The sequence below is a fragment of the Balaenoptera ricei genome, chromosome 14 (assembly GCF_028023285.1).
Source record: "Balaenoptera ricei isolate mBalRic1 chromosome 14, mBalRic1.hap2, whole genome shotgun sequence".
Taxonomy (NCBI): Eukaryota; Metazoa; Chordata; class Mammalia; order Artiodactyla; family Balaenopteridae; genus Balaenoptera; species Balaenoptera ricei.
The window spans coordinates 50,544,943-50,564,255 of NC_082652.1; the positions used below are offsets into that span (position 1 = coordinate 50,544,943).

Genomic DNA, 19,313 nt, shown 5'->3' on the forward strand with positions numbered 1-19,313 from the left:
CTGACATGCTTTTGAGGAGCCACCCGTGAGCCATAGTTCTGCCCCACACACACCAGCCTTGTCAGAGAAGCCCCAGGCTCAGGAAAATCCTCCCTCCCAGTGTCCCTGCCATTGGTGGCCGAGGTCCTGAGTAGCTCTGAAACTCTAGAGGCCACTGGTACCTGTTAGAACTCCTGTCTTCCCGTCCCTCCACCTTGGCTTTGAATTCATATTAAGGAGTCTCTTTACTCAGTTGGTACTTTTTAATATCAAAATCAGAAATAAAGTCCAGTGGGCTAGTTAACTTTTGAGAGCCCTAAGGAAATTGTCTCTTGAAAGTTTGTGAGCCTTCTGGAAGATAATTTACTTGTTAATGGTACCTAGAGTCTCTTCCTTTCCTTTGCCCCTCAACTGAGCCCAAGGTGCCTTTTATCCTTTCTCAGTTGTCCTACCCAGTCTGTTCATCAAGATCTGTTTTGTTTAAATGTGGAAATAAAATAGGGGAAGGAAGTAAAGGCATTTCATGAACTTGGGCATGGACACATTTCAGTAAATGTTCAGTAAGAACATTCGACTAGGCATGTCTAGCGTTGGAGGGTTGAATTGTCACAGTCTTAGCAGAGTGAAAATGAAAGCAGATTTCAGCTTTGAAAACAATTACCAAAAAATGCCTGTGGTCTCCTCTGCCCTCCAGAAGATATCAAAGAAATATATATTGATGGTTGAGGCTTACTCAGAAAAAGAAAATAGTTAATCACTATAAATAAGGGTAAGAAAATTAATTTTCCCTATTAATCACATATACCGCTAACCCCCAATCCTGGCATCTCTTCCTCCCTCCCTCTCCCTTTTCCTTAACCATAATTTTTTTTAATATATTTTATTTTATTACTTATTTATTTATTTTGGCTGTGTTGGGTTTTCATTGCTGTGGGCAGGCTTTCTTTAGTTGCGACGAGCGGGGGCTGCTCTTCGTTGCAGTGCACGGGTTTCTCATTGCGGTGGCTTTTCTAGTTGCAGAGCACGGGTGCTAGGTGCGTGGGCTTCAGTAGTTGTGGCACGCGGGCTCAGTAGTTGTGGCGCACGGGCTTAGTTGCTCTGCAGCATGTGGGATCTTCCCGGACCAGGGCTCGAACACGTGTCCCCCGCTTTGGCAGGTGGATTCTTAACCACTGCGCCACCAGGGAAGTCCTCCTTAACCATAATTTACAACTCCTATCCTTCCAGTCTCCATCCCTTACTACCATGAATAGTGCTCTCCTATCCTGTCTCTCATCCCCACCCACCTTATTCTCTCTTTCTCCACCCTTTTCCTGGCGTTACTTCCTCGCTCCCTAGACTGAATTGCCTTCAGGACAGCAATCTACCTTCTCTTGCTTCTGTGTCCTGCTGTCTCATCCCTGCTGCTCCCCTAGATTCTAGATTCTCCCCTAGATTCTGCATTCTTGCACCCAGGTTTTGTCAGACCCTAGCGGAAGGCAGCCTGAGCTAGTGAACAAGGATGACAGCTTTGACGCCTGGCGGGTGTGTTCACGCCCAGCTTTCCCACTTCCTGGCTGATGAACTAGCTAAGTTATTTAACTAGCTGCCTCCTCTGACAAGCAGGATTTAAAATCCCCCTTTCCTATAAGTTTCTGTGAGGATTCATAGCACTTGGTCCCTAAAAAGTACCCAGTAAATATTAGGTGTTGCTATTATCATTGTCTTTGTTGCTGGAGAGGATTCCGCATCTGGACCAATAGATACTGTGAAGCCTGCTGTAGAGTGATGGCTCCTAACTTTGGTTTTAAGCCAAAGTCCTCACAATGGCCATTCAAAGCCCTGTACATTCTGGTCACTGTGATCTTTTTGACCCTCACCTCCTACAACCACCCTCCTACCCCACAACACACACATCACACACTCAAGTATAAGATTCACGAGGGCAGAGAATTTTGCCTGTTTTGTTCATTTCTGTCTCTCCAGCACCTGTTATTCCTAGCATGTAGTAGGTGTTCAGTAAATCCGTGTTGAGTGAATGACCGAGCCCCAGTACAAATATCATGGCCTTGGTGAAGCTTTTCCTGTCTCTCCAGTTATGGTTGCTCTCTTTTCTATATTCTTGTGCTACTTAATACATTCTTCAATTATAACATTTATCACATTGTATTTTTATGGAAAACATATTTAAAGCTCTTCAGTTTAACCAGATGGTATAATTCAGAAGCGCATTTTTACTTAATAGAGTGAAACCTTAAATTGCACAGATTTGATTGATTACAGAAATCATAATGTTCTGCAAGTTTGTGAATTGCGTTCCCATCATGTTCTGTGAGTTATTCCACAAAATTAAGTCCAACCTTGAGAAAATCCAAGAAAAAGCAAATTAGAAAGCAAATTCCAACACACAGAGAAATCTTCCCTTAAGCAATGGCACGTACTATATTTTGACATTACAGAAACCTCGCTATTTTACTAGCAAATGGGAAGGAGGCTTGCAAAACCCTGCCTTGTGGACATATCGGCATAGCTATAATTGTGGCTGATAAATAATCTGCAAAGACAAGTAAATCTCAAAAGTCAATCCTGGAAGGGTCCACTTGCTCAGGTTGGTTTTGAAGGAGGGCATTCTTCATCCGGGGGAAAACATTTACCAATTTTTCTTGAATAAAATGCTATTACTAAAAGCCAGGAGGCATATACATATTATAGAATTCTCATCAGATCTAAAGGAAGAACTAATAAAATCTTCTATGCCTCAGGGTTAAAGTAGCGAGCAAGGACCACTCTCAAGTACATCTCTATGCCACTGATGTGATTTCAGAGCCAACACCACTGGCTGGCCAATCATGTATTTACTCACTGCTATCATTTTGGGTGTGGAGCATATTTTAAGCCACTGATTGATAACCTGTCCCTGCCATTCCCTACTGGAAAATACCAAGACATACATACGCATGGGAAGATTACTTGTCCCAGGGCAGCAGTGGTGACTGCTAAGTGGAATCTTCTGTCTGCATTCAGAGGCGATAACAATCTAAGGAAGCTCCCCCTCCTCCATCTAAGGTGGTGTGACAGCTGTGAATGCCTTTGACAGCAGTGATTATCAGCTTCAGTGAACACATTTTAACTTGGAAAAGGCATTCGTGATGAGTAGGTACTGCTGGGATGGAATCGGGATTAGCATCCATTCTTGGCTAATGATTTCACATCTTCTCTGCTGTTGTATTTTGGATTTCTCAAATCCAAGGCAATGCAAAATCCCTGTTTTAGACAAATCTCACATGTTGCAGAAATAGACAGTGATTTCTGCCAAGATGCAATTATCGTTGCTCTCTGGCCTAAACCTCAAGAGAAACGGGACTGTGCTATAACCTAGGAACTTGGAAAATTAAAATCTGGGTTGGTGCCCAGTTCCATCTTCCTTGATTGGGCCTGTGGACTGGGACGGCGGCTGGTTTCCTTTTTCGCTCGTTGCTCTGGCTCTGTGTCTGCTGGGTCTGCCTTAGTAATCCTGCTCTCCAAACACACATTTTAAATATTCGTTTGACTTTCTGGGGGAAGGGTGGGTCTTGACCCCATAGAAGGGGACACATCTGGTGCCTAACAAGTGCTCGTTAATGAACATATTGGCTCCTCCAATACTGCCGAGAGCTTTTTAGTGCAAATACTTGTTGATGCTAGTTAGTTGCTGACAATATATACATGACCCGTAATGTAATGTCACCTCATTCCTTCAGTATCTTTGTTAGGCCAGAATACTAGTGATCTTGCTAAGAATTACAGTTTCCCTACTTGTTGAAGATTTCTTTATTTTCTTCAGTAATCACTGATGGGTCTGATCTGAAATTCAATCTCTTAAAAATACCTTTGAGAGCACCTTATCAAATCCAGTCAACACTTCTGTGCCCTTATCTGTTTCTTGTTTGTTTTTTGGGCGCGCCTTGCAGCATGCAGGATCTTCATTCCCCAACCAGGGATTGAACCCGTGCCCCCTGCAGTGGAAGCATGGAGCCCTAACCACAGGACCGCCAGGGAATTCCCGTTCTCTGCCCTTATCTGATTCAAACGTTCTGTGACATTTGGCCCTAGAGACACCTCCCTCCTCTCTGATACCCACTTCTCCCATGGGCCCAGTGAAACCACTCCTTCTTGTGATTGGCCCCATCAGGCCAAATCCTTTGCCGTCTCTTTGCAGGCTTCTTTTTTATCACTCAGCTTTTAGAGAGTTCCATCCCAGGCCTTGTCTTTCTCCCTGAGTGAGGGCATCCACACCCTCAGCTTCAATGATCACCCATGAGACAATTTCCTCCAAATCATATGTATCTCCAAGTCAAACATATACGTTCAAAGACCCACATGTTCCCTTATTCAACAACTACTTAACGAACACCCACTGTGTGTGAAGCCTGGTGACCAATCATTGTCACCACTAGGATGTCCTATAGGTACTTCTCTATGTCCAAAACACGTTATGAGAATCTCTCTTCCAGAAGGACAATTCAATCTGTATTTGCCATCTTGATGAATGATACCGTTATCCCCTTGGTCACCCAAGCCACAAACTTAGGATTCACTTGAAATATCTTTCTCCTTCACTGCCCACCCTTAATCCCCATCAACATCGTGCCCACATCCATTTAGTCCAACAAATCATAGCAGTTATTCCCTCTGACTATCTCAGATCTGTGCTTGCTCCTACAACCCCTTGGCTCCTATCTAAGTTTAGGCCTTCATCACTGTTTGACACATTTTGATCTCCAACATGGGACTTCCCGGGTGGCGCAGTGATTAAGAATCCACCTGCCAGCGTGGGGGACGCAGATTCGAGCCCTGGTCTGGGAAGATCCCACATGCTGTGGAGCAACTAGGCCTGTGTGCCACAACTACTGAGCCTGCGCTCTAGAGCCCGTGAGCCACAACTACTGAGTCCACGTGACACAGCTACTGAAGCCCGCACGCCTAGAGCCCGTACTCCGCAACAAGAGAAGCCACCACAATGAGAAGTCCATGCACCGCAATGAAGAGTGGCCCCTGCTCGCCGCAGCTGGAGAGGGCCCGTGCGCAGCAACAAAGACCCAACGAAGCCAAAAATAAACAAACAAACAAATAAATAAATACTCCAACATGTCTTCTATGCTACTGCAGCATCAGACCTTCTTGATATGCAAATTTCACCATGAATTTCCCTCCCTAAAGCACTTCATGGTTCCAAAACACCTTCAGAGTGAAGGTCAAGCTTCATAGCTTGGCCACAGCCCCTCCTGCACCTGGTCCTGGTCCTGTCCCCTGCCATCGTGCACTCTGTTCTCCATCCATACTAAACAACTTGCTGTCTCCCGGGGATATCATACCCTTTCGTACCTCTGTACCTAAGTATATCTGCTTGAGAAGCCCTTTGTCTCCCCTCTACACTACCGTTCCTCTTTTAAATGACAGTAGAGCCTAGTGGAGAAGCATGTCAACTTTGGGGCCAAGACATCCTGGACAAGTTGCTTTTGCTCTTTGAGCCTCAATTTCATCATTAGGGTCATTGTGAGAATCAGATCAGATATTTGTTGAATCAGTGAATTATGTATTCATGTAGTGCCTACTACCTGCCAGCCCTTATGCTGAGAACCGAAGATATAGCAGTGGGCAAAGCAGTGGAAGCCCCTCCCTAAGGGATCTTGTATTCTGTTTAGCACAGAGAAAGTGAACAAAAAAGGTTGTAATTATTACTCACCCAAGGCTTAAGTAATAGCTCCTTGGGGAAACTTTTCAGACCTACTTCCCAGTTTCCATTCTGAATTAGGTGCTCATCTTCTATGGCTCTATATCACACTGTATGGTGCCATTATCACAGTATCATGTTGTGTCATAATTGCCAATATTTTCATCTTGCTCATCTACAACTCTGAGTTCCTTGAGGACAGAACCTGGGACTTTTCTTCTTATTTTACCATCTTGTAGTACACAAGAAATCCAGCTATAAGTGTCAAGTGAATGAGTGAATGAACATTTCAGAGTATGCTTAACTTATTGTTTAAAAATAGCATCTACCGCTAAAGACCATTTGCTATAGGCCAGAGACTGTGTCAATTGCTTCAACTATATTATGTAATTTAATCTTCATGGCAACACTATGAAACCAGTATTATTACACCTACTTCACAGATGAGGAAACTAAATCTTAGAGATGCAGAGTAACTTGCTAGGGTCACATAGCCCACAGGTGGTGAAACCAAGCCGGGGACCCAAGTCTGCCTGATGCCAGAGCCCCAGCTTCAATCCACGATGCTTGGTAAGAGGACCCATTTCTCTATGGGGCAGTTGGAGATCTAGGATGATGGTCTGCATATACTTTATTTTAGATACATCTGTGTACATAAGACAAACCTTAACCTACAGTCAGATGTACACGAGACATTTTAGCTTATTTGTGTGTATGTGATCTGTGCGACTCTCTTGGCCCCGCTGAGGGGGACGGGAAATGAAAGGTTTTAAAAAGTTCACAGTATTACAGCCTCTTCCAGTTTAGACTGTCTTTGGAGCGCTCCATCTCTTGGGTGAATATTCAGTCTTTTCGATGTCCTCCTCTCTCCCTGGGTTCTCTGCCTAACTGTACCAAGCCACTGATTTTAGCCTCTAGTGTGATGAGGCTGCACCTTGATTGGGGAGGAAGGTGTTGGGGAGACACTCTTTGAAAGCCATCTCTTCCCAGAGTCTCAAATGGGACTTCTGCCTCATTAGGCAAAAGAAATTCCCTTAGGCTGAGAACAAAGCCAAAACCTCTCTAACGTCTCCCTTCAGGGACATGGAGGTGGGAGATTCTGCTTTTTCCCACTTCCACCTGCTGCTTTCCAACCTTGGGTTGGAAAGGGTACTCTCCCCGCCCTCTTCCTGCCTGTTCGGCGTTTCCCTCTGTCCTAGCATCCTCCTTCCCAAAGTGGAATGTGCCTTCCCCTTCTCCCCAGGGCTAAACTGGAGAATGGCTGCCAGGTTACCTGATTTATGGGGAGAGGAATGAAAACACATCTGTTTAATATTTTCCAATTATTACCCCTGTTACCCCTGCATCTCGGAGGGTAATCACAAGTCTCTGGGGGCTCTCTGGGTCCCTTTGGAGTGGGGTGGTTCAGAGCAGTCCTGGAGGAAGACTTACAAGGCTCTTAGGTACCTCCTCCACCTGCCTCACTACCCCCCCCCACCCCTTTCAGCCCATTCACCCAAATTCCTGGTCATAATCCTCTTGTTCATGAACAGCCCAGAAACAGTGGGGGTATTCTCTCCACAAAATTAGCTGGTATAACCAATGATCTATAATACATTCAAATTCTGACAAACATAGTCCCTATGATAACACCAGTTATGTAACCTATTACTTAAATATGGGATCATGGAAAAGAAAGCTATCCGAAAGAGCCCCAAATGAGAGCGTGTATGCGGAAAACATTAAATATTTGATTTGTAGACTGTGCCTTTTAACCTCAGACTGTTCCCAAAGAAAGGGGAAGCTTTTGTGAAGGGGAACAAATTAGTAAGGAAATTAACAGCCATGGGTCAAGTAACAGAAATAGTAAGAGGAAGTGTTGATCTTTGTAGCAGTAACTACACTCTCATGCCCCTTTAGCTCACTGTGCAGTGTGAGGCTTGCTGTGTATCTCTTGTACTTAGATATTTATCTGTTGTACCTTGTGAAGTCTTAGGTCAGAATTGGATCCTTATTGTATGAAAAATAATTCTCATGTAAGCTGAGATATGGATGGAGGAATCAACTTGTGCACTGTGAATTCACTGGAGAAAGTAGAAAATAAAATTATTAAAATATAGTTCAAAAGGAGAATACAGAATAGGAAAAAATGCCCCCTTATTTAAGATTATCATTACCATCTGGGTTGTAAACCATTTGACTCTAATTCTAGAAGCTTGATGCCAGAAATAACTTATTACCAGGGAAATATGCTGGAGAATTGTCAGGAATGACAAATTTTTTTACTTGTTTTAACATCTGTATCACAAAATGATAAAGCTGGTAAGCCATACAATGATGTGAAGGCATGAGCCTAGTACTTTCTGCAACATATATTTATTCTGTCTTTTACATTCCAATTCTCCTTCCTTTCCCACCCCCCAAAGGGTCAGAGACCACTTTTGATAAGCAGAGAATCCTTCAAACTCCCTTCTTCTTTCTGAAGGAAAGCACTGGACACATCTGGAATCTGTTCAGAATTTATAATCTAATCCATACACTTTGCACAGTACTAGCAATTCTATTCACGGCTCTCTTTTCACAGTGGTCATGTTGAGAAGTACATAAAGTACTTGATTCTTACCTTGATCTATAACATTTATGAGTTCACATTAAACATAGACCACCACTGTCCAATCACATTGATAAAAGCATGTCATTTTGAAGTTCCAGTTCACTACTTCCTGGCTGTGTGACCTTGAGCATGTTGCTTAATCTCACTAGTTTACTCATCTTTAAAATAGGGATGGTAATAATAATAGTACCTGGCTCCTAGCCAATGTATTTGAAAGCTCCATTGCAATGATACAGAACAGCTTGAATGTTGAGAGCCTCCAAATACTAAATTGGATGTTCACGTGTTTAATTCAAAGAAAATAAAATACATGATAAGGATTTAGTTATGTGTATCAGGAGACAGTATAAGAATTTGAATTGGGAGGTCGTGGGTAAGCATGATGTTCTAAGATGGTGGTTACCTTTTTTTTTTTTTTTAACTCTCTTTGGGGATTCTTTTGTGCAGAAAATCTCTTAATTTGCAATCTTTGATCTTCTCATTATTAACGTAAAGGTATATTGATTAGAAGGAAATGCAGCTTCCTCTTAGCTTTTCAGGTTTGGGGCTACTTTTGGGGAGGCGGTCGCTGCTGTTTGGAGAATGGGGGAGGAACCTGGAAGTTTTAACCCCTTAGTCTGATATACTTTCTAGAAGGAGGCTACCAGGTCGTCTTATATTTTTCTGAAACCAGACGGAGTTTAATTTTCATGACACAAGAACTTGGTATTGAAGGAGTTAAAGGGTCTCCCACACCCCTCTGCCTGAATCGTTCTTTTGTGTACACAGCTGCAGTGGGAGCTCGGGTTGGAAAGGAAATGGTTAGAGGAAGAGCTGGTTTTCAGACCCAGGCGAGTCTGCAAGGGGGGCCGGGGGTGGCCTGGGGTTTTACATGCCAGATGTAGGCCTGCCCGGGTGCCTGCTTGGAGCCGCTGGCGTGGTCACGCCGGGGCCCAGCGCTAATCAAGACGAGGTGATGAGTTAGCGCGTTGCTATGGGGATGGGCCGGGCCACGTGACCAGGGTGCTGCTGCCGGCGCTTTGACGTCAGCAGCCGGGAGGGCGGGCCTCGAGAGGGCGGGGCGGGATCCGAGGAGGAGAAGGGAGCTGCGAGCAGCGAGCAGGCGGCAGGCGCGGTCTGCGCGAGGAGCAGGCGAGCGGGAAGGCGAGACGCAGCCACCTTCCTCACCAGCCAGCCCACAGCGGTTTGTTCCCATCCTCGGGAGTGCGCCAATGCCCGGGCCGACCCAAACCCTGTCCCCAAATGGCGAGAACAACAACGACATCATCCAGGATAACGGGACCATCATTCCTTTCCGGAAGCACACAGTGCGCGGGGAGCGTTCCTACAGGTAATGGGGCTGGCACGGGAGCGGCGCCGGGCGGGGGACCGCGGCGGGCGGGCGCGCGGAAGTCCGCCCGTTATATAATGGAGCAGACGCTGCCCCCGGACCCGGCTGCAGACGGGCGTTTGTAAAGGCGGTTGTGATTATTTGCTCTCTGTTTCCATGTGTCATGTTGGGTGTGCACGGAGGCTTCCCGATTGCAGATGGAAAGCATTTTGTGAATAGGTTTGCTGCCTGCAAGGGGTCTCCCTCCATCTCTTTCCTTCCACATTGATTTCAAAATGCAAGCAATTTTCTCCCCCTCTCCAAAGGGAGACAGGCTGGAGCACTTCCTTTCCTCCTTCCTTTTTAGATTTTAAAGGAACCATGAGGTAGGCTGTGCCTGAAGACAGGGAACCAGGAGGATGGTGAGGAAAAGGTTTGCGCTTGCCCGGGTGTGCGTGCGTGCAGGAAAGATGGAATCCTCTAGATGAAGCAGCAGTCTGTGATGTTGAACCGCCAGATTGATGGAGCTTTGTAAGAATTCTGCTCGCTGATTGGTGCAAGGATTGACAGCAGAGGTCACGGTGTCAGACATTCACCAAAATTTTCTCCATAGAACCCAAGGTTTATTAGAAAGAGACTGGACTGCAATGGACCTGAAAAGAACTGGGTGCCGTTATGCATTTTCTTAGGAGTTTATGGCCTCCGCATGGGTGGGGGAGCCCGCCCTTCTTATTTACAGTAGGAAGGTAATTCCTGGTATTTTGCTGAGGTCTGATTTGAGGATGGGACTGATCTTGGTCATTGTGTTGTGAGCCTTTTGATTAATGAGGCAGCCTGTACGGTTGGCATCGTTTTTACATTAGCATATCTGGCAATATGTTCTAGTAGATAAGCTCATTAAAATTGTTTGCATTGTTTGATAAGGATAACAATGTAATGGAGAATGCAGCTAGAGTCTAATGCAGCTCAAGGCCAGACTTTAAGGGAGACTGATAGCTTCGCTCATATTTCCTCTGAAGTTCTTTTGTACTGGGGTAGTTATTTTTAAATATTACCTTGATAACCGCTAACAATGCTTTTGCTTTGAGGCAGAGCCCACATACCTCTGAAATGCATCCTCTCAGCGAGCAACAGGAAATAACTTTTTTTTTTTTTTTAATGCCTTCATCTAAACATTCAGATGGTATTATGGGCAGACTAGTCTGTGTGTGTATAAATATTGCATATTTTAAAAATAGAGCCAAAAGTACCCCCACATCCTCTCTCTTTGACCAAAGAAATGCTATGAGCTGACTGAAAAAAAAAAAAATTATAAGCAATCTTTGCCCTGTCATCTCTGGCAGTTACATAAATACTGGGAGTTAATTTTGGCTGTGCCCATGAGGTCACCAAAATCTCATGCCTATGGTTCCAAGTAATATGTTGACATGGCATCCTTAGAGATTCCAAGTGCTTGTTAAAGCAAGCACTTAATATAAACCAAAATTGGTTAATATAAATTTGCTTAATATAAACCAAAATTGGTCCACAACCTCTGGGACTCTCCTTTTGGAGACCCATGAGACTGGAACTTTGGGTCCCTTCTCTCCTTTACTTCTCTCCACCTTTCTCTGGACATTCCAAAGCTTAAAGTAGAATTTAAAAACAAAAACAAAAACTCTGAGTTGCTTTAAAACCGCACTTATTTAAACTGCTCTTATAGGTAATAAATTTGAAGCCCATATTTCTTCAGTGATTTCATCTCTGGCACGTAGGTAGCAATTGCTTTTAAGACAGAGTTCGAATTTTACCACATGGGCCGAACGAAGGCAGTTGTCTGGTTGGGTTTTATTAGTCATATGAACTAACTTGCAATGACAGTGGAAAAATCATTTGGTAGAAAGGTTAAATGCTACCTTTTGTTGATAAATTATTGCTTTAAAATAAAAATTTATTCACCTTTTAAATTCAGTCCAAGTTATGATTTCCATTTCCTGAACTATTTCCAGTTTGCTGTGTGAGTCCCTGTATGGTACCTGAAATTATGTGAAAAACAAAGCTGAATTTAAGTAAAGATCTGACTGAGCAAAATCTTACGTCACTAAGAGCATCATTGCCTTTGTATTTTATATAATAGGAGTATTGGATGCTATAGTGAGAGATGTCATAGGTTAAATGAAGAAAGAAGACTCCAAAATTACATTTGTATTGTGTTATGTAAAGAGTGCACATGGAGACAGACACACTTGATATTGTCCTTGGTCTGCTTTTCTTTCAAAGTGGATGACCAACGTAGTATAACTACCACTTATTTTTTTGGAGGGGTGGAGGGGAAGGAAAAATGTGACACGTTTTTCTATCCAGGAAGTGTTCCATAATTATTTTGGCGTCCTGAGGTTGGAGTAATATTGCCATTTAATTGCTGAGGAAGCTTGGAAGGCAATTTGAAAGCCAGAGAAGAGATTTAACCACATAAGTTTTATTTTGGCCGTAGGTTCATTTTGGCCCCCAACAATGAGGTGAGCTTGAGAGTTCTGTTGGAGTGCCATGGAGGGGCCTGAGTCAGCCGAGACCCCTGGGAGTATCACAGGGAATTCTCTTTGTGGTTCCTTTGCTGACTTCTAGGTAGGGCCCCAGCAGGTCCTTCAATCTTTGGCTTTATTTTCTACATTTGCTTATTACGTATAGACTCTTTCATCACATTCTTATAAAAGTTTTTGTGAAGTTAACTTCAAATATTTAAAACAAACACCATCTTAAAAGAGGTATGTAAATATAAGAAGAGTGCAGTTATTACTGAAAGGGGACCCTTCCAGGTACTCCAGGACAAGAACACCCCTCACCTGGCTGGGAGCACAGGTGAGAGGAGAAGCAGACACCCATGAACAAGACTGTTCTTTCCGACTCCATCTGGGGGCAAGTGGTCACTCTTCCCAGGAGGAGACATTATTGTCATAACATTTGCACGAGATTGTTTATAAATAAGGATCAAATATGGTTCACAACCCAGATATCTTGATCCAGGTATCTCTTGGTATAAACAGAGCCCATTTTTACAGCCTGGCCTAGAGTGGGTGGTAAATCATTATCGAAACAGAGTGCACTTCGATTAGCAGAGCAAGTTTCCGTTCGAAAATTACCCTTCCATTAGCAATTTCACTTGAAAAGAGCAAGTGCAAAAATGGCTCAGCAGAACTGACTGGCTGTGTTTCCACGGCTCATGTCCACTCCTGTGTGATCGCCTTCTCAGCCCCAGCTTCCTCGTTGCATTTATGAGCGATAGAAATCCATATATTTTAAGAGCTGCCTAAAAAACAAATGTGGTGTGGGCCATCTGAGGTGACGCTGTTTAATTCACAGAGCGAACAAGTCGTGCTCTTGCTCTCCTGGGAGGGGCGACTCTCTCTAGCTCTGCTTCATGCAGATGCTCGTAGGAAATGAAATTTATTAACTGGCCCTCTGCCCACTGCATCTTTGTTTGCATACTCCAGACATTTAAGAATGAATGTATAAGTCCAGAGGACTGGTTCCACATGGGTGTTTGAACACGCAACTACAGTAGCATGTGTTTCTGAATACTTAAAAAAAAAAAAATTACTTGGCCCCAGGCAATGGACTGTAAAGAAAAACACAATGAAAACTTAAGCCTAAAACATTGGCTCTGACATCCAACTTTGCCAGTTTTGAAAACTGAACTCGTGGTAAGGAAAACAAAAAGAAATATTGTGTGTGTGTGTGTGTGTGCACGCGCATGTGCACAAAAGATAGTTGTGAAAGCGTGTTCTGTTTAATAGAAGCTATTGTAACACGCCTCACTTTAACCAGAATGTAGATTTCAGATCACATTCCCCCAAATAGCAGCTGCAGACAGCAGAAGTCTCCTTCATACATCTCCATTATGTATGTATTAGTATCATCTGGGTTTACTACTGTCATAGGAGGTTTTTGAAAACAGTGATTTTTGTCCTTAACATTTTTCTTAGTATTTTTAAAGGGTTACTTGATGCTTTGATTATTAGGTGCCCAATTTTTGAACTTCTTTTCAGGGTCCTTTGTCAGGGCGTCTGTTAAGGGGATGGTCTTCCCGCTGCCCTTGGTGAGAGGCTCACCCCTGCTCAGCAGTGGTTGTCACTGGTCTTATCTCTTTACGGTGCATTATCTTAGCAGAACAGTGGTTTGAGATGGTCCTCTGAATTTAGGAGGTTGATTTCCATACGCAGTATCTTTCCTATATATACAGAGACCTCCCGAAGCTGCAATGAATAATCCCTTAGATCAGTGGAGGGGGAAATACCGGGACTAATCTAAATATTCCATTTGGTTTGGAGAATTAATTTGACAAACGCTTGAGAGTCTTACTCTGGCCAAGCTCTCTGCCAGATGCCCCTTCAAGGACCTTGAGTTCTATTTCAAAGTCAGATGTGTGAGCTGTTCATTTTGTAACAGGTTTACTTTGTTGTGAATATTTGGCTTGGTCTGATAGCAAACGTTGTGTTGCACTTCCTGAGCCCACAGTGAGTCAAAGTAGAAAAAGACACCCTCAAGGCCAGTGTGCTATAGGAAGCTGAGACATTGGTGGAGACCAACAATTTGGGTGAAAAGAGAGTGCAGGCTTTAGAATCAGAATTTTCATTGGCCTGGCGAGGCACATATTGGGCAGAAGCGGAGAGTAGGGCAGGAGCATTGGAAGGCAGGAAGGTGACTGGAACTTGAAAATAGAAAGCCATTGAAAGCACATTAATTGGAAGACAACATAGTAAAAACAGAGGTGCTTGCTGGAATTGATCTCCCGTTTTGCAGTGAGAGTTGAAAAGAAAATGGAATCCTCCAGTGCCCCACCCTGCAGTGTCCAGAATTCCTAGAGAATATTTAGTTTGCTCTAGTAGAGAGAACTCTCCAGCTCTAGTGTAGGTAGATGTTCCTGGCTCAAGTCATCTTTCCCTCAGTAGAACCAATCAGGGCAACTTCTTCCCATAACAGGATTGGTACTTAGGTCAGATGGTGGCTTGTATTTACAGATGCCCACTTCATAGTTACCGGGCTAAAGAGATGGCTGTTGTATAGAGTTTACACTATTTTGATCCTCCCAAACTCCCCAGGCTAATTCGAATTTTACTCACTTGAACCAGCACAGACTTATTTAAAGCATTATCTTGTTTTTTCTAAAGGAGTGGAAGGTGGTGATAGATGCATAGGATGTTCAAGCTGATGGCTGCTTTTAGTGATGGACGCTTTTGTGTAATTTATCTAGTAAAGGAAATGTAACTAGAGCTCAGTCTTTTTCTTTTTTCTAGACCTCATTTGCTTCGGGCAGGTAAAATGTGCCAAAAGAGCCAGATTTGGGTTATGACTTGGAACAGAAGAGGAATAGGGCAAGAGACTTGAAAATGAAGAGTACGCGTTATATAGTGTGCTTTGGCAGAAGTCTGTAAAACTTGGGATCTTGCGTACAGAATTGGTCCCGAGGTTTATGGCCAGTGCTTGTTGTTATATCATCCTTAACATGACAGTGCTCTTCCTATGAGGCACACCGTTTTATTTTTCCTAGAAGTAGTGTTTATTTTTCTTTTATAACACATTAATTCTTTGTTCTTAAGAGAGCCTACCCTGGCAAAGCCCTGAGAGGTAATTCGTCAAAAATGCCAGCGGCATTGACATCTCAGGGTGGTGTTCTTGGGTTCACAGTTCTACTTTGGTTACAAACAGTAGTCTCCCCTCATGCAAGAGCCCTCCTGGTTCCGCGCAAGGTTTGCATTTGGTGCTCAGCAAATCAGGAGAAGGCGCAGCCACTAACATGGGCCCCTCTTCCCCCACCCCAGTCTACTTCCATTTTGTCATTTTGGAAAGCCAAAACGTGTTTTCAGGTTATTAATAATAAAATCTTTTCAATTTCCACTCTTTAAATAATTACACAATTATTGTTGTATTAAAATTTAAGCCAGAATTCCGGCAGTCTAAGAATCTGTTCTTTCAGCAAACTTACGGGGTTCCTTCTATATGCCAGCCTCCATGCCAGGCACTTGAATTCAGAGATAAATCATGCACAGCCCCTTCTTGAAAAGTCTCTAGTACTGGGGACAGCAGGCAGGAAGGCAGCGCTTGACAGAAGGAATCTGAGGTGAAGAGGTACCTCTGACCCCAAGAAAGTAATTCTGTGATTCTTGTGCTGATACTCGGCCAGGGCAAAATTACCACTCCTGTAATTTTCAGAAGCTCTTAGAAATGGTGCATGTAAATAAAAACTATGTTTGAGTGTGTGTGTTCCCTACCACGACCTCTGTGTATAAGTTTTTATACAGCCCCACGGCACAGGTTTGAGCATTGTTGAGTGACCTATGTGATGGGAAGGTAGTCACTTGGGGAAAAGTAAAAGGCTTATCTCTTTTGATCCCCCAAGTTTTATATTTGTACTGACCATCACTATGTTTAAAATAGTACAGTATACTAACTTTTATGTAAAGAAAATTTATATATTCATATTTCCTTGATGTGCATGGAGAAACTGAAGGAATATAGACTAATCGCAGTGGAACTGTACAGACAGTCCCTGGGTACCTTTCTTTGTTTAAAAAAAAAAACTTGCAACTATGTAAATGCACTACCTAATCAATCAATGGTGTTTCATTTAACACCTTAGTAGCATTTTAAAAATTAAATGAGTTTTGACTTTTCACAGTGAGTTGTACGTGCTGAAGTGTGTTGGGAAGCATCTCAAAATATCATGGACTTGTTGAAGTCACATGGATGATATTAAAGATTTGCCTAACGCAAGTACCACCCTTTAAAACGTCGCAAATCACAGATGAAACGTGCTCCCACAGCATCCGCCCCTTGAGGTTTCACACATAGCAATGCATAGTCCATGTTTTGTTTCATTTTCCCCAGAGGCCATCGGAGCGTGATCAGTATCTTTTTTTTGTGATGCGGCCAGCCTGCTTAGTATTCTCCAGGAATCTTGCACTAACTGCAAAATAATCCTGTGAGGATTCTTTGTCAGTATCCTCTTTGGATGTTTCTCTCCTCATTTATTGAGCACCTGGTGTGTGTCAGGTATTGTGCAGGGGCCCTTAAAAATGTGAGATTGTGGGTTATGGCCATTTTTTAGCCACTCGGCTGCTGTCCTCTGCCCCAAGCCCCACCCCCTGCCCCCAGCTCTGAGTCTGACTCCCCCCCCCTTATGGAAGTTATTGAGCAATATCTGGCCTTGATGGGACCCCCCGCGGTCGTGCTAGACACCAGCCAGGAAACAGGCCATCTGCATTCACCAGCCCTCCCTGCTCCTGCCCCTCCCCCACCCGTCTGGGTGAAGGCTGAGTGGATCCCATGGAGACTGACCAATTAAGAAGAAACAATAGGAGAGCTTTGAATACATTATCCCAGCTATAGGGACCTGCTGCTCACCGGCGGCAACCACGAAATAGAAAGCTTGTGGAGCTCGTGAGCCAAAGTCTCTGCTAGAAAACGAGGAAGCGGAAGAGAGAGTGATTGGTGGGTGCCGTGGGGTGGAGAGAGCAGCGCAGGATGAGGGCTTCTTGGGGTGGATGTGTCAGTCCCTCCCCTTCCCCCCTGGCTTCCCATCTCTTTCTGTGTATGGGGTCCTAGTACATCTGTCCCTCCAGCACGTATTCTCCAGGGAGAAGGAAAAAGAGATGAGAGTCATCAGCCGCCTAGGCAGGGGGCTGAGGACAGGAAGGCATGGGGACCTGTAAGTCTTTCCAACACCCCTTAGAGGGGCTGGCAACACACAATAAATGGAAAAGCAGGTTTGGTGTTTGGGAAGCCGGTTTGTCTTTCCCTGGAATTTCTGACAGGCAGATAGCATTGTCATATCACCGACTTTAGGATGTCAGTGTGAATAACTGTGAACATACTTGCAGGCTGTGTGATGAGTGTCACTGCTACCTCACCTCCCATTCAAAACTTAGTCTACCTCCCATTAAGACCAACTGGGGCTCTCAAAGTCCCAGATGGCTGCTCAGAGAAGCAGGGAGCGGTAGTAGGCAAAGCTTGGGCTCGGGCATGAGACTTACTCTGCCACCTCTTTCTAACTGTTTCATCCAGGGTGAATTTTTTTAGCCTCTCTAAGCCTCATTTTCCTAATGTGCTAATGGAAATAATAATAGCATCAACCTCACAGTTCTTAATGAGGACTTAAATGAGATACGGAATATAAAGTATACCAAGCAGTGAATGGTGCAAAAGTAAATGCCTTTAAAAATGTTAGCTAGTACTGTTGCTTGTAATTTCAATGTACCCTTTTACCCTGTCTTTATAATAAGCTATGACCTTTGTGTCGTCGGTACCTGTTACAGTACCTGGCACATAGCAGATGTTCATTAAAAGTCCAAATTCAGTCTGGGAAAAATTCAAACAAATTATACTCTGCTGTCCCCCACCTTACCAACTTTATTAAGAATTAATTTTACATACCGTAAACTGTATCCATTTAAAGTATATGATTCCATGAGTATTGATGGTATGTATGCCTTTGAAGCCATCACTCCCAAAAGATTCCTGGTACCCTTTGCAGTTCATATCTCTTCTGTCCACAGCCCCAGGCAACCACTGCTCTGCTTTCTGTCACTGTAAATTAGACTACATTTTATATAAATGGAATCATACAAATTGTACTCTTTAGTGTCTGACTTCTTTTACTCGGCATAATGATTTTGAGATTCATCCATGTTGGGTTTACCAGCAGATCATTACTTTTTGTGGCCAAGTAGTATTCCACTGTATGGCTATACCATATTTTATCAATTACCAGCTTGTGAACATTTGGGTTGATTCCAGTTCTTGGCAATTATGAATACAACTTCTATGAATATTCATGTATAAATCTTTGTGGATCAAATGTTTTCATTTCTCTGAGGTAAATATCTAGGAGTGGAATGTTTGGGTAATATAATTGGTGTTTAAGAAACTGCAAATAGTTGTCCAAAGTGGTTGTACCATTTCACATTTCTACCAGAAGCGTAGGAGAGTTCCAGTTGCTTCACATCCTTGTCAACACTTGGTATTGTCAGTCTTTTCAATTTGGCCATCCCTACAGATGCGTACAGGTATACCGTTGAGATTTTAAGTTATGTTTTTTTGATGATTAATGATGTTCAGTGTCTTTTATGTGTTTATTGGCCATTTGTGTATATTCGTTAGTGGAGGATGTGTTCAGATCTTTTGCCTGTTTAAAAAAATTAGTTGGTTTATTGTTATAAGAGGATTATAAAAAGTATAACCTGGATACTATCATATAGTCTTGACTTAGTCTTGACTTAGATTTTAATGGGTTTGAGTCTTGGGTTTTTAACCTGAATATAATACCTGTCAAGAAAAAGAATAGTTTTTTCTACATGTTCTTTATCCCCACTGCCTTTTCTAGCAATTAGGTCCAGCTCTTAGTAAATACATATTAATTGATTCTATTAAAATAGACTGCAAAATAATAACAGGATCATTATATTAACTCAGGGAAAAAGCACTAAATCCACTTAAAAAGTTATATTAAAGAGTTAAATTTTGGAGCTGTGTTTTCTTTGGGGCCTTGATAGATATGAGATGCTCTTTTAACTCTGTGGGGAAGAACCCTGTAATTCTGTAGATACTCTTTTCTTTCTATTGAGTGTTCCCTTAACACCGTATGAAACTTTCTGCTATTGAATTTAAAAGGAAAATGTGTGTGGAAATGTTTTCTTCTTTAAAGACAGCAAGGAGCCATTTTCATACTTTCGAAATTTTGCCCAGGATAATCAAAGCATTACATG

General features: G+C 43.1%; 1 protein-coding gene across 4 annotated transcripts in view; it reads left to right on the forward strand.

The window, feature by feature from the left end:
• MAPRE2 (microtubule associated protein RP/EB family member 2) overlaps window positions 1-19,313 on the forward strand; it is a 162,624-nt gene that overhangs the window by 52,123 nt on the left and 91,188 nt on the right. Inside the window, exon 1 of one of the 4 annotated variants that reach the window (XM_059894413.1) lies at window positions 9,312-9,594. The exons of 2 other annotated variants lie outside the window; for them this stretch is intronic. In XM_059894413.1, coding sequence (XP_059750396.1) covers window positions 9,476-9,594 — 119 coding nt within the window. In that variant the 5' untranslated portion in view covers window positions 9,312-9,475. Of the gene's footprint in view, window positions 1-9,311; window positions 9,595-19,313 lie in introns of those variants that run through there. One more of the 4 variants, XM_059894416.1, reaches the window with a different exon arrangement.